Source organism: Aotus nancymaae, unplaced genomic scaffold (assembly GCF_030222135.1).
Source record: "Aotus nancymaae isolate 86718 unplaced genomic scaffold, 86718_ANA_hifiasm-v0.15.2.pri h1tg000008l, whole genome shotgun sequence".
Taxonomy (NCBI): Eukaryota; Metazoa; Chordata; class Mammalia; order Primates; family Aotidae; genus Aotus; species Aotus nancymaae.
The window spans coordinates 32,392,810-32,412,625 of record NW_026988419.1 but is presented as its reverse complement, the minus strand read 5'-3'; the positions used below and the strand labels follow the sequence as shown (position 1 = coordinate 32,412,625).

The 19,816-nt window shown below is 43.8% G+C and overlaps 1 protein-coding gene and 1 non-coding gene across 7 annotated transcripts in view; both read left to right on the top strand.

The window, feature by feature from the left end:
* Positions 1–19,816, top strand: part of CFLAR (CASP8 and FADD like apoptosis regulator) — a 42,163-nt gene that overhangs the window by 485 nt on the left and 21,862 nt on the right. For 2 of the 6 annotated variants that reach the window (XR_001106417.3, XM_064373176.1), the window contains exons 1-5: positions 463–3,321; positions 9,188–9,607; positions 13,325–13,430; positions 15,905–16,040; positions 16,894–16,976. Coding sequence is in view for 3 of the 6 variants with exons in the window: in XM_064373176.1 (XP_064229246.1) it covers positions 9,327–9,607; positions 13,325–13,430; positions 15,905–16,040; positions 16,894–16,976 (606 nt within the window). In the remaining 3 variants the exon portion in view is untranslated. Of the gene's footprint in view, positions 1–462; positions 3,322–9,187; positions 9,608–13,324; positions 13,431–15,904; positions 16,041–16,893; positions 16,977–19,816 lie in introns of those variants that run through there. The other 4 variants (XM_064373177.1, XM_021667437.2, XM_064373178.1 and 1 more) reach the window with 4 other exon arrangements.
* On the top strand, positions 18,834–18,896 carry LOC135273726 (U7 small nuclear RNA). The gene has a single exon (XR_010341537.1). It is a non-coding gene; the product is annotated as a U7 small nuclear RNA (small nuclear RNA).

The window sequence follows — 19,816 nt, the reverse complement described above, 5'->3', positions numbered from 1 at the left end:
AACCGACTGAGGTGGTTTTTTTTTTTTTTTTTTTTTTGGAGACGGAATCTCGCCCTGTCGCCCAGGCTGGAGAGCAATGGCGCGATCTCGGCTCACTGCAACCTCCGCCTCCCGAGTTCAAGCCATTATCCTGCCTTGAGTACCTGGAGCGCTACCACACCCGGCAAATTTTTTGTATCTTTAGTAGAGACGGGGTTTCACTGTGTTGGCCAGGGTGGTCTCGAATTCCTGACCTCGTGATCCGCCCGCCTCGGCCTCCCAAACTGCTGGGGTTACAGGCGTGAGCCACCGCTCCAGGCCAGCCTGAGTCACTTTTGTAGAGTCCTTATCTCGTCTGTTTACTGCGGGCACAGCGCTGGGCGGAACGCCCCCGCTTCCGCTTCCGCCTCGCTCGGAGCCCCGTCACCCCTGCTACCCGCAGCGGCGCCCCGGATTCCCAGAAACGGGCGGTCTAGGCCATTGAGGTCCTAGCTGCACACCGACAGACCAGATCCACCGGAAATAACCCTTGGCCAACTCTAGCCACTCCCTGCAGCCGCAGTCCCAGAGGCCATTCGCGAGCTTCGGTGGCGCGTCCTCAGCGTCGTGTAAACTTTGCTTTAGATATCTTAAGAGTTCAGTTCTTGGGGTGAACTGTTGAGGAGATTGGCAGTTTTCCTTTCAAAAGTTGTTGGGAATGTGGACTTTCCGAACGGTTGTGTGTGCGTGCTCGACCTCACCCAGTGGGAGCCGCCGCCCGGGCGGGAATTTCACAATAGCGTGGTCAGGGCGGTTATTTTCCAGAGCAGTTTAATGTCTATTTTGCCCAAGTGCAAGGAAAGCTTACCTTGGAAAAGCTGAGAATGCTTGACTGATGAAGTTTTTAGAGCCATAAAATGAACCTGTTTCTGCCACTCTTCCACCCCTTCAAAAGGACTGGGGGAAATGTAAAATGGCTTCAGGATGTTCTTGCTTGAGGGTGTCCGGATTTGGACAGAAGGCCACTTTCTTTTAATATTAGCAGTGCCACACAATAGAAGAACAAAGGCCACTGAAATTCAGAATCAGTTTTTGACTCCACGGAGCAGGAAGTAAATTCAAGGACGCCAGAGGTTTTGCGAATATTTTAATTGGTTGACATTTGAAATTTGTTCTTAAGCGAGTGAACCCGATACGGGGATAGCGTATGTAAAGCTTTTAGGACAACGGCAAACGGCGATAATCTAGAACTGAGAGGGGCCTCTGGAAGGTTTGACCTGCTTTAGATAGAGATTTCAGATAAGAGGAACGGAGTTTTGGCCCTTTTTGGTTGGTGGTTTCCCCTAAATAACCTTACAAAAGTTTCATTTTCGTTGAACAAAAAAAACTTGGCTCAACTCCAAGATCTAAACAAAAAACACTGGGTTGAAAAGGGAATTTTGAATGTTTACTGTTCGCTTTACGTAAATTTTCTCGTTTTGTGAATACTTGTTTTACTTACAGCTTTTGGGTCACATGTCCTGGTTAAAATGGCTTTCTTTAGCGACTTTGTTTTACGTTTCTGTTTCTAACTGATATTTGACCTTCTTTTAAGGCGGTATTACTTGCTTCCTTATACCGGTTTCCCAGGTGAAACCATTTTCAGGGTCGTGGGTTTCCCCCTCGGGGTGGGCAGGATAGCATGCAGTTTTTTGAGTCTTGGTTAGGGGCTTCCAGGAAGCTGAAGCGGAAATTGCCTAGGCCCCTGGGGCGTCGGAGGTCCTACCGCAGCTCCCCGTAGGTGGTGGGGGCGCAGCGGCGGTGCCCACTCAGTCCTGGTGGGGCCGCACTTAACTTTCCTGAGCTATGCATAAGCCCTTTGAGCACCCAGAGACACGCGTGTGGCCCTGTGCAAGTTTCAGTTGCTCGGGGGCGGGGAATTCTGCAGACAGGATTCGAGAATTTACGTCGTGTGTGATAACGTGTCACCGGTGGGTGGCGTGGATTAGGTGCGAAGGCGCTCACAGGCAGAAGTTTTCGGACTCCCGCCGGCGAGGCCACCTGTTGATGCATTTGATTTCTGTCCCTGTTCCTCATCCCATCTGGAGCATTTCCAATTCCAGTTTTGTGGAGCGGCAGATCTGAGCTTGTCCGGCGAGGGTGGGAGTTGGTCTCGGCGGAGATCCAGTAGGAAGAGCCGGCTGCTTTGCCCGGGCGTGAGTAGACCGAGAATCCTGCCTGACCCCGCCCCTTGGCTGTTGTCGCTCTGGGCTCCTGGGACGTCTAGGCACTGTCCCCCATACCGGCAGAAAAGGATTGAATCCTGCTTTGGGCCCTAGGTCGAGCCTCTGGAGCACTCACAACACTCCGAGGCGTGTTGCTCTTTCAAATACCAGGAATGGACTCTGGGGACTCGGGCACCCTTGGAGTCTGGTTATTTCTTCCCTGTAGAGCCCCAGGGGCTAATTAAACTCATGTTTATGGACTGCAATGCCTCTTTGCCTTTAATTCAGTATAATCCTACCAACATTTATTGAGTTTCTCTGGGCCAGGCAGAGTTCTGGGTGCCGAGGACATAGAAATGGATCTAAACTTGATTCTTGTCCCCATAACCCCAAAATATGGTTGAGGAGGACTCAGAAAAGTTTCCTACACAGGTAACTTCAAGTCAAGGCAGTTTAGACAGGAGCAACTGACAGCCTGACTGGAGGAAGCCTGTGGGCCAGGGTAGGGCAGTTATGATAACATGGGTTATTTTTGTTTGTTTTGTCTTTTTAATTTTTTTTTTTAGACAGAGTCTTACTCTGTCACCAGGCTGGAGTACAGTGGCGTGATCTCGGCTCACTGCAACCTCCGACTCCTGGGTTCAAGTGATTCTCCTTCTTCTTAATGCATGTTTTTAGCCACTGGTATGTGATAATGGTTGGTAACATCCCAAGTTGGGAAGTATATAGGTTTTAACCTCAGTTCATGATCTTCTAGACTATGTTTGAGTATGTATCTGCAGTATTACAGAAATCAGGGACCACAAGATGATTTATTATTACACATCCTTATTTTAAATATTTTGAAGGGGGCATAAAATGACATTTCATGCATTATCTTAGGTTTAAAATGCCTACAGATGGAGCAGGAAAAATGGGGTCATCATATTATCTGTTTGAATTGCTGTACAAACAGCCAACATCCATAGGTTCTGCACACCAATGGAGGAGGAAGGTGAATTATGTTCAGGATGAATGTACAAAACTTCTGTGAGATCGCCACATTCTACTTTACCCAGAATTGTGCGACTCTTCTTCTTTTAGAAACTTCTGGGTGACACTTTGAAGTGTTTCATGTTCATATCACCACTGGGGCTTCCCAGACGCCTGAAAGTCCCAGGTATGCATGCTACTTTCTGCAGCTGGCAAGACAGGTTTTTCCATTGCCGCTCAGTTTTGTGGGTTGCTAAGAAATGACATTTGCATTCACGCCGTGGCTCATTGGACATGACATGTTTTATGCCATACTATGACCTTGCTTCAGATAGAGAAGCAGTACAAAGAAGGGAATGTTAAGTATGTCTTTGGGTGGCTTAGCTGGTCATACTGGATGCTTTGCTACTGATTACAGGGAACATTATGTGCTTTTGATACCAGATAGTTTGGAGGCAGCGTTGTGTTCTGTGAGAAAGGTTGAGAAGCCTGACTAAACTTAACTGATTTGCTGACACCTGGTTAGGGCTAAGGCTGGGTACCAGCAAGGTGTATTAAGTGCTTTAATAGAGGTATTTTGTTTTGTTTTGTTTTTCGAGGTGGCGTTTCACTCTTGTTGCTCAGGCTGGAGTGCAGTGGTGAAATCTCGGCTCATTGCAACCTCCACCTCCCAGGCTCAAGAGATTCTTGTGCCTCAGCCCCCTGAGTAGCTGGAATTACACGCATGCGCCACAGTGCCCAGCTAGTTTTTGTGTTTTTAGTAGAGACAGGGTTTTGCCATGTTGACCAGGCTGGTCTTGAACTCCTGGCCTCAAGTGATCTGCTCGCCTTGGCCTCCCAAAGTGCTGGGACTACAGGTGTGAACCACTGCCCCTGGCCAGTTCAAGCATGAACTTTAGAAAGTTCACGTAGATAAAAGGTAGATTTGGAGAGCGTAAGGTCAGAAGCAGGGGGAACAGAAAGGCCAAAGGAATGAGTCTGGATGAGAGATGGATGGTAGGGAACACCAGCACTTACTTAAGGCACAGATGCAGAAAGAGAATGCTGAAGAGTAGGAGGAAGTTAGAGGGTCTCTGTAGAATATAGCAGTGTGAGCTCAGCCAAGGGAGAAGAGTTTCAAGGAGGGATTAATTAGCAGTGTCAGCTGGAGTCGAGCAGTCAGATGCACGAGGTCTTCTAAGTTTTTGGATGTGGCAACTAGGTCACCAGGCCTCAACAAGAGCTGTGTCATCAGGGCTGGGATACTAATGGGGGCAAGTGGGGCACTCGCTTTAGGTGCATTTAAGGGGGTGCTCAAAAAGTCAGTAATCAAGATAGGTAATATTTTAATGCAATTTTTTCTTTTTTGAGACAGAGTCTCACTCTGTTGCCAGGCGCCAGGCTGGAGTGCAGTGTTGGGATCTCGGCTCACTGCAACCTCTGCCTCCTGGGTTCAAGCAATTCTCCTGCCTCAGCCTCCCAGGTAGCTGGGACTACAGGCATGCACCACCATGCCCAGTTAATTTTTGTATTTTAGTAGAAAGGGTTTCACCATATTGGCCAGGGTGGTTTCGATCTCTTGACCTCATGATCCGCCCGCCTCGGCCTCCCAAAGTGCTGGGATTACTTAATGCAATATTTTTAAAAATAGACATAAATGCCAAAAAGCTATAATGAACAAAATATCAACATTTTAAAGAAAGACAGCATCAGTATTACTGATTGTCCCTTTTGCCTCAGATTCCAGTATGGCTCAGGACTGAGTGTCGCTGTGTAGAGGAGATGGTGGGATGAGGGGATCCAGGTGGAGGCATGTTGAGAAGTGAATTGTGGGTGAACAAACTGAAGCACTGAGTACAGACTGTTCCTTCACAAGGTCCCTGCTTTATGTGAAAGGGAATAAAATGAAAGGATGAGGTCTAGGGGACCCTCAGGCATTTATGAGGGTTTTGGTTTTATTTATTTTTTAAGATGGAAGAGACTTGCACGTGTTTACGAGCTGGGAGGAGCTGTCTCTGGAGGCAGAGAGAGGATGATGAGAGTAGACATACGGGCTTAGTAGAGACAGGAGGGCACGCAGGGAGGCTTGGCCCTAAGCAAGCAGAGGGACAGGAGGAACCGGCTGGGGCAGTGGAAAGTTGGAAGGTGGCAGGAGCTTGTGCCTGATACACGTATGAGAAATGGCACTGCGGGTGGTATTGGGATGGAAGAGAGTGGTGGAGGTTGGAACACTCCTTGAAGGGTGTGGGAAAGGAGCTGACCAGGGTCTTCTTGTAAATGAAACTGCTGAGCAGCCAGTAGGGGCCCAGCTCAGGAAACCGCCAGGGTGTGGTGGTAAGATTGTGTTATCTCTTTTCCCTTCCTTGAGAACTACTTGCTACTGGAGGTGTAGGAGTGGTGGAGGCTCACTCTGTCTGAGGCAGGGGTGCTGAAGTGATCAACCATCCCTGTTTTCCTGGGACTGAGGGGTTTCCTGAGACTTGGTAACCCTAGATGTTGCAGGGCTGGCAGTCAGGAGGCAAAAAGACGAGAGTTGAAAGTGCTGGCCAGAGTTTGCAGCATGCGCCTCCTGATCTCTGGGTCTCCACTGTCAGAGGGTCTTTGAGCTCAGTTCTAGTGGCAGCCTCCTGATCTTCACTTTCCTGGCTGAGGCAAGGTCGTTGCAGTAGTCCCAGGAGTCTTTGTTAGAATCCCACACCCCAGGGCCCCTTCCTCCAGCCGTTCCAGCAGTTTTTTTAGTACCAGTATTAAGTGTAATTTCTACAAAAAATGCCTGGAGTATTTCTGTTTTCAAAACTGGATGCTCCTGTTAGCTAGTGTGTGAAAAATAACTCTGACTTGCCTAAGCTTTGTTGGCATTTTGAATAATAATTGGCAATGGTCTTATGACTTCGGCAAGAGAAATGAAACAGAAATCGGTCTCAGGTTTTCGTTGCCGTTGTTGTGAAGGTCAGGGACAGTTTGTACCAGGGTGTGGGTGTGGAAAAAAAGAGGAGATATAGTCATTAAATTAGAATATGCCTGTGAGGGAAGTTAAGGGGAATTCCTTTAAAATTCTAGAAAACACACACAGGTGCCAATTTTGTCTGGCTAGGGAAAGTGAACTGCTGAAAACAGGGAGGGAGAAATGAAATTAATGGAATCTTGATCAGTCGGGAGGATTGGCTATTTGAAAGCAGGGAAGAAAAATAATTGGGCTTGGATATTCCTTTTGCCCTTCATCTGAGTAAGGTGAAGGCAAGTGACTCTTCAGAAGAAGTGAATGGGACAGAGTCTGGCATCTCAGGCAGGGTGTGGTTGGAAACTGAGCACAAGTGCTTTTACTGGGCTCTAAAGAACACATTCATCTGGGTGTGGTGGCTCACACCTGTAATCTCAGCATTTTGGGAGGCTGAGGCAGGAGAATCGCTTGAGCCCAGGAGTTCGAGACCAGCCTAAGCAACGCAGTGGGACCCTTTTTTTTTTTTTTTTTTTACAAAAAACTGAAGACCTTATGAGCTTCCCTAGTCTAAGAGTAATTTGGCTTAGGCTTAAAAGAAACCCCAACAAAATGATGATTATTTGGACCCCAGCCCTACCTCTCCCTAGTATGCTTTCCCTTCTCAAATGCCCACCACCTCTAGCCACAGTGAACTGCCCCCAACACCACCCCAGCGCGCGCGCGCGCACACACACACACAGATATTTTGTTGCATCTGAGTGGGCTGGCTCCACATGGGATCTGTAGTTTCCTTTTGATATTTTCTCTCAATGTGCCAGATGCTACCACTGAGTAATCTAGAATTTGCTGCCAAACTCTACCCCCATTAGCACAGAGGGAAGGCAGTATGCCAGTGCTCTTGCTGAGTGTGCGTGACTGGCAGAAAGCAGTCATGGGTGTGAGGGTTGGAAGAAACAAACTGAGCAGATAATGTTTTTTTAAATGATTAATTTTGTTAACTCTTGGCATATTGTTGATATTTAGGAATTACAAAAGTTAGATGACTGTAAAAATAGAGAATTAAGCATTTCATTTCTAGTAGTTCTGTTTGGTTCTTTTTCAAACATGTTAGTGAATTTGTATAATATCTTATTTCTTACTCTTGTGTTTAATGATTTTATTTTTGTGTCTATTTTATTCCTTCAGGGTATATACTTTTAAAATATTTATTTATTTATTTATTTTGAGATGGAGTCTCGCTCTGTTGCCAGGCTGGAGTGCATCAGCTCACTGCAACCTCCGCCTCCTGGATTCAAGCGATTCTCCTGCCTCAGCCTCCTGAATAGCTGGGATTACAGGTGTGCACCACCACGCCCAGCTAAGTTTTGTATTTTTAGTAGAGATGGGGTTTCACCATGCTGGCCAGGTTGATCTCGATATCTTGACCTTGTGATCTGCCTGCCCCGGCATCCTAAAGTGCTGGGATTACAGGAGTGAGCCACCGTACCCAGCCTGTGTATATAAATATTTTATAGTTTAATTTATAATAACAACTGTTGACAAAATTGTGACCACTAGTGAATATAATAGAAATTATCTTGACCTCTTTTTCATGGAAGCTGATGGTGAGATTAAAGCACTGCTGGCTTGCGAGTATAGATTTGGGCTTTCCAGAACACATAAAAATAGCATTTATCTTTCTGATTAAAAAAATGTAAAATAGTCTGAGCACCAGTTTTTCCACTTTCATTGAGCAAGTTTAATTTTAGTATATTTAACTTAGCAAATTTAATTTCTCCAGTTATTTACAAATAGTCATATTTAAGTGAAGTTTGAATGAATGGGCACACCCATTTCAAATTTCTAACCTAATTTTTTCCCCTTGTTCTCATATAAAACTTTTCTATTTATGTGTTTTTATTTTAAGATACCTCAAATCTTTTGTGGACTGATATTGTATGTAAATAAATAAATGGATTCAGTACTTCTTTCACTAAATACAGCTAGATAAATACATAAATATATTTGTACACAAATACAAAGCAACCATTAGCAGTTTAGGGTTGGGGAGTGTTTCTGCTTATTTTTTGTTAATAAATTTGATTGTAACCTGAAATATTGTCTTGTAGGAACAGATAAAGAACACAAGAGCTGATTTAATATAATTTTTAGCTATGAAACTTAGATAGGTTAGCAACTTAAATTTTGAAAAAAAATATGAGTTCCAATGGAAAGAGTTAAGAACACACCCATGTTGTACTGAAAAATGGAGAAAAGAAAAAAGATGAATAAATTAGTTTTTAAAAATAAGAACATACCCATGGCATGAGCTCCTTACCCCTCTCACCCAGCACCATCCCAGGAGTGAGACCTTCCCCCAGATCCTCTGTAACTTCTGATGTTCCACTGAGAACATTAGAAGCACTGATGGCAATTGCTGCCATGTAGCAGTGCGCTGAGAGTCAGGTCATTTGGCACCTCCATGGGGCTCAGGGTCTGAAGATGTGATCCAAACCTGACAACTTGGTGGCAGGTCCTGTGAGCATTCCTGTTAAAGTTGTGAAAAGGGCTTGGGGTCTAGGAGGATGGTAGCAGAGGTTTCTGCTTCCAGGTGTGAGTGAAGGGCTTTTGAAGTAGAAGAGCAACTAGAAACAAAGGAGTGGCACAGGGACAGAAACTTCTTTTCTCCATTGTTTGTTAAAGGCCACGTGGGTGGAGTCATTGAAGTGGAAGTTTAACCCTATGACACAAATTTCCCTCAATTATTCAGCCTGTCGTCATTGGGCATTTCCCTCTTCCTCCTACCTCTTAGTTGTAATTTTTTACAACTAAGTAAACCTCTTAGTTTAATTTTTTCTGTAACATGCTTTACAACCTGATGAATTCTGAAAAAAGCATGTGGGATTTCCTTTGAGATGACTTCATATGTTGCTTCATTTCCTTTACAATGTAGGTTTTCTTCTCTATCTTATGGTTTTTGGATTAGTCTGAGTGTTTGGCTCTGTCTACCAAGGATCCCTTAGTATAGACTTAACAATGTGACCTTAATCTACTTAGGTTAGGGAAACCAGCAAGAAAAGAAGAGCCTATACTTTCAATCTTAGGCATAAGTTAGCTTGATAAAATTTTCAAAAAAATTCCATTTTAACCACAGAACTCCTCCACTGGAAAGGATTCTGAAAGAAATGAAGTCATCCCTCAGAAATGAAGTTGACTACCTCCTGGCTTTCTGTTGACTGGCCTGGAGCTGTACTCCTGTAGACCCTTGTGAGCTTTCCTAGCCTAAGAGTAGGATGTCTGCTGAGGTCATCCATCAGGTTGAAGAAGCACTTGACACAGATGAGAAGGAGATGCTGCTCTTTTTGTGCCGGGATGTTGCTATAGATGTGGTTCCACCTAATGTCAGGGACCTTCTGGATGTTTTACGTGAAAGAGGTAAGCTGTCTGCCGTGAGCTTGGCTGAACTGCTCTACAGAGTGAGGCGATTTGACCTGCTCAAGCGGATCTTGAAAATGGACAGAAAATTCGTGGAGGACCAACTGCTCAGGCACCCACATCTTGTTTCAGACTACAGGTAATTCATCAACTCTTCCTGAGGCTGGATGGGTGGGAGGGAGTGAAGTATCTCAGACTTTACTGAATGGCAGAAGCGAGAACAATAAGAAGTGCAGCCACTTTAATTTCTCTGCCCACTTATCCAACTGCCAGATGATGTCACTTCTTTCCTGTGAACCCTTTAAATTCTTGAAACTTGCTTTCTTTTCTTGAGACATCTGTTGCCCAGGCTTGAGTGCAGTGGTGCGTCTTGGCACACTGCAACCTCTGCCTCCTGGGTTCAGGCTATTCTCCTGCCTCAGCCTCCCAAGTTGCTGGGACTACAGGTGCGTGCCACCACATCAGGCTGTTTTTGTGTGTGCGTGTGTGTATTTTTAGTAGAGACAGGGTTTCACCATATTGACCAGGCTGATCTTGAACTCCTGACCTCAAGTGATCTGGCTGCCTTGGCTTCCCAAAAAGCTGGGATTACAGGCATGAGCCACTGCCCCCAGCTGAAACATGCTTTCTCAAAGGAATTGGGATCATACTCAGGTAGAAGGGACAGGACAGATGATATGTGTTTGCCTGAAGGATAGAATGACAAAACATGAAGAAAGATAGGAACGATTAAAAGCTGGTCATTCTTGCCAGCCTCTGACAGTGTGAGATGTGCAGACCAGGTGCGGTGGCTCACGCCTTTGATCCCAACACTTTGGGAGGCCGAGGCGCAAGGATTACCTGAGTTCGAGACCAGTCTGGCCAACATGGTGAAACCCTGTCTCTACTAAAAATACAAAAATAATTAGCCGGGTGTGGTGTCGTGTGCCTGTAATCCCAGCTACTCGGGAGGCTGAGGCGGGGAATTGCTTGAACCCAGGAGGTGGAGGTTGCAGTGAGCCGAGATTGCGCCGCTGCACTCCAGCTTGGGTGACAGTGTGTGGCTCCGTTTCAAAAAAAAAAGAGATCTGCGGTGGTGTTTACTAGTTAATTTTCTGTGAAGTCAGTCTTTGGTAATTTCTGGTACAAAGAAAGGAAATAAGTCTGACAGTAATCTTCCTACCTTTGTAGAAACTCCATCATCCTTTCTGAATCCCCATTGGCCCTTCCTCTGCTGAGGAAGTTTATCAGGGTGGGCTGCCTTCCTGCGCTGCTGGAGAGCCTGAATTGAAAATCTCATCAGTTAACCAATCTAAGCCCCTTCAGTTCAAAGAGGAAATGGCTACTGGAGTACTCTTTAGTTCTGACAAGCTTTGGGTTGCTCCTTCCTCTTGCTCATACGTTAATGTCTTTAGAGGTTCAGAGGGGCAGGGAAGCTACTGAGAAAGGAAGATAACTTGTAACCTTAAGTTGATGTTTTCCTTTTCTATTTTTTTTTTTTTTTTTGAGACAAAGTCTCGTTCTGTAGCCCAGACTGTAGTGCAGTGGTGCGATCTTGGCTCACTGTAACCTCTGCCTCTGGGTTTCAAGTGATTCTCCTGCCTCAGCCTTCTGAGTAGCTGGGATTATAGGCGTGTGCCACTATGCCCAGCTAATTTTTGTATTTTTAGTAGAAACAGGCTTTCGCTGTATTGGCCAGACTGGTCTTGAACTCCCAGGCTTAAGTGATCTGTGCTCCTTGGCATCTCAAAGTGCTGCAATTATAGGCCTGAGCCATTGTGCCTAGCTGGTGTTTTTTCTCTCTACCACCAGCCTTTTATTATGTCGATAATGTCTATTTGGAGATGATATGTATTATCAAGAACTATACTAAAGAGAGCTGAAAGCAATGTGGTCTCTGGAAAGTATATGATATTTGAAGTTGGTATAAACCTGTTTCTTTTTCTTTTTTTTTTTTTTTTTGAGACAGGGTCTTGCTCTGTCACGGAGGCTGGAGTGCAGTGGCATGATCATAGCTCACTGTAGCTGGAAGACCTGTTTCAAGCCTCAGATCTACCAGTTATGGGTCAGGCAGACTGGGCCAATCACTAACCTTGTTGGGCCTCTGTTTTCCTACTTGTAAAGTGAAAAATAATAATACCCAACTTTATAAGGTGTTGTGAGCATCAGTTGTGATAACTTACTATGTGAAGTACTTTTTAAACTGTGAAGCATTCTATAGATACAAGGGATTATTATTGTTGTTGTTTATCATCTTCCACCTATTCAGCCATCAGTTTTTTTTTTTTTTTTTTTTTAATTGAGATGGAGTCTTGCTCTGTCACCCAGGCTAGAGTGCAGTGACACAATCTTGGTTTACCACAGCCTCCGCCTCCTGGGTTCAAGTGATTCTTCTGCCTCAGCCTCCTGAGTAGCTGGGATTACAGGCATGCACCACCACACCCAGCTAATTTTTGTATTTTTAGTAGACACAGAGTTTCACCATGTTGGTCAGGCTGGTCTCGAACTCCTGACCTCGTGATCCGCCCGCCTTGGCCTCCCAAAGTGCTAGGATTACAGGTGTGAGCCACTGCACCCAGGCCAGCCATCAGTTTGAATGTCTAATCTTCAAACTTTCTGGGAGGTGCCAACTGGGTTTCAGTGAATAGAGTAGGGCAATCACTCCATTTCCCATTTCCTTGCTATGATGAATGGAGATTCTTAGGCCCTCTGGGAAGAGAGGTGGGGCTATTCAAGGTGAGTGCTAGATTCATTTATTCATCTGGTCAAGTGGGCTTCATTGTGTATTGGCATGTGCTAGATGTTTTGGTAAGCTCTAGGACAATATGAAAAATCCGCCATCCTCAAAAATCTGAGAGCCTAACTGGGAAAATGTCCTTGATGACAATGTCATGGTAACAATACTAACTACAAGGTGTCCTTAGAAGCTCCAGTAAACTGTGGTTGTTGGTTCTCAGTGTCTACTTCCTAGGGTGGGGCGGTGGGAAGTATAGTGGTAGATCCAGCCACCACTGAGTCAGTAGAAGCTTTCTAGGCAAAAACACCTAAGTTCAGAATCCCTGTGATCTGGATGCCTGTACACTTTAAGTTCAGAAGTGGGCTAGGATATCCCAGGTGTTTTTTCCCTTTAGCATTTTTTTTTTTGGAGACGGAGTCTCTCTCTGTTGCCCAGGCTTGAGTGCAGTGGTGCAGTCTTGGCTCACTGCAATCTCTGCCTGCCAGGTTCAAGTGATTCTCCTGCGTCAGCCTCCCGAGTAGCTGGGACTACAGGTGCCCATTACCACACCCAGCTAATTTTTTTTGTATTTTTAGTAGAGACAGGGTTTCACCATGTTGGCCAGGATGGTCTTGATCTCTTGACCTCGTGATCCGCCTGTCTCGGCCTCCCAAAGTGCTGGGATTATAGGCATGAGGCACCGCTCCAGGCTCCTTTAGCATTTTGCAATTCAAAGTATGGTCCTTGAATCAACATCAGCTGAGAGCTTATTAAACAGAGACGATAAGGCTACTTTGAATTGATTTCTGTCTTTTATGTTAGTCATTTGGGTTCTTAAGTCATTTCACTATAACTTCTGGTGGGGGCTAGGGGATTCTTTAGGGAAGTTTCCATTAACTGAGTTGTTTTCAGAAGCTGTTAATTGGCAAAGGAGGTAGCATCTCCTATTGAAAACGGGCAAGGACTAGTTTCCCTTTTTGAGTTCCCTTAAGATCTCTTCCTGGGGTGATCTAGGCTTGCTGTTTTATGAGAGAGGGACACAGTCACCCAGGGGCAAGAACTAGTCTTTTGATAAATTATTGGCATAGGGAAGGTATGGGCTCTTGGAGTTGTCTTAGGACTGATGTCTGAATTAACTAAATGAACTTGTTTGGTTTGCAGAGTGCTAATGGCAGAGATCGGTGAAGATCTGGATAAATCTGATGTGTCCTCATTAATTTTCCTCATGAGGGATTACATGGGCCGAGGCAAGATAAACAAGGAGAAGGTGAGTTTTCTTCTTTTGGTTTATGGTCCTAAGAGCTTATGAGAAATGGGAGCTGCTTTTTTTTGATATATAGAGAGGGAAGTAGGCAGTCTGCCACTACTGTAGTGGGAGTCAGACATCTCAGGTGGTTTTTAAATGATAACATTAATGAGAAGAGAATTGGTTTGTGAATTGAGAAGAAATAGGATAGTATCTTCTGGTGTGGCCTTGGATGTTTCTTTCATCCTTGGATTTTATCCTTATTTCTGTAGAATTCATAGGCCTGGCTCTTACGTGTTTCCCTCCCTGGTTTGATGGGGGTGTGGGGAGGACATCTCTCATCTGCTTGAGCTGGGTAGAAACAGGAAGGAGGTGCTAGTCCACTATCGTATCACTCTCCTACTGCCATCTATTTCTCCCCAGCTGACTCAAGGTCAGTGTGGGGTCTAGGCTGCATGTAGAAATGGGGTGGGGTGAGGTTCTTGTGACTGATGGATCTGGGAAATGGTAAAAATAGAGATTTGGTGTTGAAAACCAGGTAGTGGTGAAGATCTTGGGGATGTCATGATTGCTAGAAAAATATTTAAAATGCATGGTTGCATTCAGTGGCTCACACATCTAATCCCAGCACTTTGGGAGCCTGAGGTGGGTGGATCACCTGAGGTCAGGAGTTCGAGACCAGCCTGGCTAACCTGGTGAAACTCCATCTCTACTAAAAATACAAAAAATTAGCTGGGCATGGTGGTGGGCACCCATAATCCCAGTTACTCAGGAGGCTGAGGCAGGAGAATCACTTGAATCCAGGAGGTAGAGGTTGCAGTGAGCTGAGATAGTGGCATTGCACTCCAACCTGGACGACAAAGCAAGACTCTGTCTCAAAAAAAAAAAAAAAAAGAAAGAAAAGAAAAAGAAAAATATTTAAACTCCAGTTGGCCTGGCTGGGCACAGTAGCTCATGCCTGTAATCCCAGCACTTTGGGAGTCCAAGCTGGGCAGATCACTGGAAGTCAGGAGTTCGAGATCAGCCTGGCCAACATGGCGAAACTCCATCTCTACTAAAAATACAGAAGTTAACTGGGCTTGGTGGTGCATGCCTGTAATCCCAGCTGCTTGGGAGGCTGAGGCAGGAGAATTGCTTGAACCTGGGAGGCAGAGGTTGCAGTAAGCCAAGACTGTGCCACTGCATTCCAGCCAGGGCTACAGAGCGAGACTGCATCTCAAAAGAAAAAACAAAAACATTCCAGTTGGCCCTACATGGTAATGTTGACCTAACAACACGCCAGGAAATGTTTGAGAACCTATTGTTTCCAAAATATGACAATAGGTCCTCAAAGTAGGCAGGCCAGTGCCTGCCTCAGAATTCAAATAAGTCATTGTTTGAGAATTTCCTCATGTTCCTAATGATTGTAGTTTTGTTTCTTAAGTCCCATCAAATGCAAAATGGGAAGGAAAATGAAACTAGAACTCCCTTTTTGGTTTCTCCTAGTAATTGTCTCTCCCCAGTCATTTATATATATTTAAATTATGATTATTGTTTTCTAAAATAAAGATAGCACTTCAGTAACCAAATGTTAAATGCAAAGGAAATAAACCCCACAGCAATGCTTGTTTCTGAAATATAGTTTGTTCATAATCCCTGTGGCCCAAGGTAAATGAATGGCAAAACACTCAAACCTTGTTGTAATTTTACTTCTCTATAACCCCCTGAGTCAGAATGAGTTGGAAGGTCCAGCATTGATTCAAACATTTTGGAAACTTTAAAACTATATCATGTGATTTTTCTCATAAAGTCTTTCCCTAGCTACCTTCTTTCTCCCTTTTTCAGAGAAGTCCTTAGAGTTTTTCACTGTAATACCAGCCTGATCTTTTGGAAAATAATAAACTCAGGTGGGTTCTGTTTTCAGACCTGCTCTTTTATGGTCCTTCTCAATGGTACAACATGGCACACATGTCTATCTGCACCCAAGGAGCAACTTGATGACCAAAAGACTTACCACCACCTCTGTTCTGAGTAAAAATCACAAGCCTAAGGTGCCCATGACTGAGATGTCTGGTTTAAGATCACTGAAGGTCACTGAAAGGGCTCATCTTGTCACATTTTCTTACTGTTATAAATCGCATGGACTGAGGTTTGCATTTGGGACTTATTAGTCAGCTCTGTTTTTTTTTTCTTTTTTTTTTTTTTTGAGACAGGGTCTTGCTCTGCTGCCCAGGCTGGAGTGCTCACTACAGCCTTGACCTCCTGGGCTCAAGTGATCCTCCACCTCTACCTCCTGAGTAGCTGGGACCACAGATGTGTGCCACCACACCCAACTTATTTTTTTATTTTCTGTAGAGATGGGGGTCTCGCTATTTTGCTCAGGCTGGTCTCAAACTCCTGGGCTCAAGCAATCTTCCCGCTTCAGCCTCCCAAAGTGCTGGGATTACAGGCATGAGCTATTGCACCTGGCCTAGCTAGCTCTATTGACATTTGTTTTTTGTTGGTGTTTCTCTTAGAGTTTCTTGGACCTTGTGGTTGAGTTGGAGAAACTAAATCTGGTGGCCCCAGATCAACTGGATTTATTAGAAAAATGCCTAAAGAACATCCACAGATTAGACCTGAAGACAAAAATCCAGAAGTACAAGCAATCTGGTAAGAATTTTGGCCTCTCAGTGGTCTAGAGGAAGTACTCTGTGACGGGGCGCGTGACTGGTAAAGATTCAATTGTTGGATAGGTGGATGGAATGGAACCCAAATGACCAAAGCCCCCTTTAGCTTGTGGCTAGAATCACATATCTTTATATCCTTCATATGCCAGATCTGCCAACTCCATTGCCCTGTATATTCATGATCTCTGCAAAATGCTGCCAAGCAGTTCTTAACATTTCAATTTTCAAGAAAGAATCTGAGATCTGCACAGGCTGGCAGAGCTATGGATATTCAGGTGTTTTGCATGTATACTGAACCCTACTGCCTTGCTCTAGTATTTGGCCTGATAACCACTATCCAAATTCGGGTGATGTCACTTGGGTCTCATACCTTCCCTGCATGTGTCCCAAGTTTCACAAAACCTCCTTATAGAAAAGAGCACATTTGATTTCTTCCTTGATATAAGGGACCAGACTCTCATTGGCCTTTTCCCTTACTTTGCGTCCCTCATTGTCTTTTAGACTCAACCTCAGCTTGAGCTCTGTTAGCAAGTTCACTGCCACTATAGTATCACAGCCTAAAGGGCATGGCTGAGACTCATTAATATATAGAGCACTCTTCCACCCCAACACACTCTAAAAGACTGATCAAAGATCGAGAACAGAAGTAGCATTTATACTCTATTCTTAATGATGCTTGGTGGAAGAGTTATCTGATATTTTGAATTCAGTAAGGTGACTGGAAAGTTTAGGGTATTTTGAAAGATGATGATTGACCTTGGACTGAATCATTGTTGAAGATTTATTTGATAATAATTTATAAATTTTAACTCAGTACCTCCCTTCTGCTTTTATAGCTCAAGGAGCAGGGACAAGTTACAAGAAAGTTCTCCAAGGAGCAATCGAAAACAGTTTCAAGGATCCTTCAAATAACTTCAGGGTGAGTCTGGAGCAAACATGTGGAATCCCAGCATGAGACCGCTTCAGGGTTCTAATAAAAATATACATAGTCTCACAGCATGTAATTTATTTAATATCTGAAAAAATTGTGATAGAAACATGCATTTGTTTTAAAAATGTGTAACTTCTTATAATTTCAAAGCTAGTACATGTTCATTGAGATCTTTGGAGACTACAGAGAAATATAAAAGAAAATAAATCATCTATATTCCACTACCCAAAGACAACCACTGTTAATATTCTGATATATTTCCTTCTAGACTCTTTTTTATGTGGGTTTGCATCTGTATCTGTGTGTGTATGTGTATATATACACATCTGTGTGTGTGTGTGTATATATATACACATATCTGTGTGTGTGTATATATATACACACACACACACATATATATATACACACACATACATATATTATTTATATACAGTTGGACAATGGGACTTTTTTTCACTGTCCATTTATTCACTTGAAATTGTAACTTAAAAAAAGAAAATGTAAATTTAAAAATAAAAATAGATGCACCATGCCTATGGAAAAAGATTTTTAAATGTACTACAAGAAGTTTTAAACGTATATTTTCTGCTGGTCGCGGTGGCTTATGCCTGTAATCCCAGCACTTTGGGAGGCCAAGGTGGGCAGATCATGAGGTCAAGGGATCAAGACCATCCTGGCCAACATGGTGAAACCTCGTCTCTACTAAAAATACTAAAATTAGCTGGGCATGGTGGCACGTGCCTGTAGTCCCAGCTATTTGAGAGGCTAGGGCAGGAGACTCGCTTGAACCTGGGAGGCGGAGGTTGCAGTGAGCCAAGATCGCACCACTGTACTCCAGCCTGGTGACAGAGTGAGACTCTGTCTCAAAAAAAAAAAAAAGCATATATTCTACCCGGGTGCAGTGGCTCATGCGTGTAATCCCAGCACTTTGGGAGGCCAAGCTGGAAGGATCACCTGAGGTCAGGAGTTAGAGACCAGCCTGGCCAACATGGTGAAACCCCATGTCTACTAAAAATACATAAATTAGCCAGGCGTGGTGGCAGGTGCCCGTAATCACAGCTACTTGGGAGGCTGAGGCAGGAGAATCGCATGAACCCAGGAGGTAGAGGTTGCAGTAGCCAAGATTGTGCCATTGCACTCTAGCCTGGGCAACAAGAGCAAAACTCTGCCTCAAAAAAAAAAAAAAGTATGCCTTCTTCCTACTCCTATAATACTGACCTCAAATTCTTTTCCCTAAAGGCAGCTGTTGTGAACTAGTTCATTCTGTAACTATCCAGAGATAGTCTACACATATATTTCATGTTTGCTTTTTTCTCTTGTACAAATGCTAGCATCCTATGCCCATTGTCCTGACCTGAAAATTATTGGAAATTGTTCCATATGATTAACATGGGACTGCCTCTACTTAATCATTATTTTGAATGATTAGTTTTATTTTCTAGATGTTTATAATGTGTTTAGCCCTTTCTTGTTGCTATATGTTTAGGTTGTTTCCGATCTTTTGTTACTACTAATAATGCTATAAAATAAATATCCTTGTACTTGTTTGTGCATTTTCTTTTTTACTGAGCTAATTTTAATGATTTCAGCAAAAGTTATTTTGTTATTGAGTAATGAAAAAAAGATTTTTTGGGGGTTCATTAGCATAAGTATCATATAGTCACTTGTGGTTGTGTTTGTAGTACTTAGTACAAGGTATCAGAATTGTTCTTTGGTTAATCTTTTATCTTAAGAAGTTAAATCTTGGTGTAATCTCATCTTCATGTTCATATAAAGGTATGTGGAGTTTATATTGAGGACTTAGACCGGGGTACAATTTCATTGTTAAATTAGAAATGCTTTTGGCAGTGTTAACAGTTGTTTTAGAATTTATCTAGCAGGCTTTACAGTTTTTGCCAGAAAGCCCCTAAAAAAAAAAAAGAAGGAAAAAAAATGCTTTTGGCTGGGTGTGGTGGCTCATGCCCATAATCACAACACTTTCGGAGGCCAAGGCAGGCGGATCAGTTGAGCCCAGGAGTTCTAAACAAACCTGGGCAATGTGTCAAAACCCCATTTCTACAAAAAATACAAAATTAGCTGGGCATGATGTTGTGCCTCTAGTCTCAGCTACTTGGGAGGCTGAGGTGGTAGAAATTGCTTGAGCCTGGAAGGTTGAGGTTGCAGTGAGCTGTGAGTGTGCCACTGCACTCCAGCGCCGGTGACAGAGTGAGACCCTTTCTCATGGAGAATAAGTCTGTAAGAAACACTTCTGAGCAATACAGTTTCTAAGCTAAAATGGATTTATGAATTATTATCCAACCCCTTTCATCAACAAAATAAGGAAACTTAGCCCTAAAGAACATTAAGTGATTATCTACCTGTAATTACTAGCAGAGCTGGGCCCAGCCCATACTCCTTTCACTGCACCATGATGTATATAATAAACTATATGCTCGTCATGCCATGGCTTAGATATAGCATACCTTTTTTTTTTTTTTTTGAGACAGTTTCTCTCTTGTTGCTCAGGCTGGAGTGCAATGGCACAATCTCAGCTCACCAAAACCTCCGCCTTCCGGATAAAAGCAATTCTCCTACCTCAGCCTCCTGAGTAGCTGGGATTACAGGCATGCACCACCACACCTGGCTAATTTTTTATTTTTAGTAGAGATGAGGTTTCTCCATGTTGGTCAGGCTGGTCTCAAACTCCTGCCCGCCTCAGCCTTCCAAAGTGATGGGATTACAGGCATGAACTACTGCACCTGTCCTAGTGTATATTTTTTTTAAAGAATGAAATGTGCTTCCTTTTGTTCTTCTGAGTCTCTGTAATACCAAACAATGAGAAAAAGCAG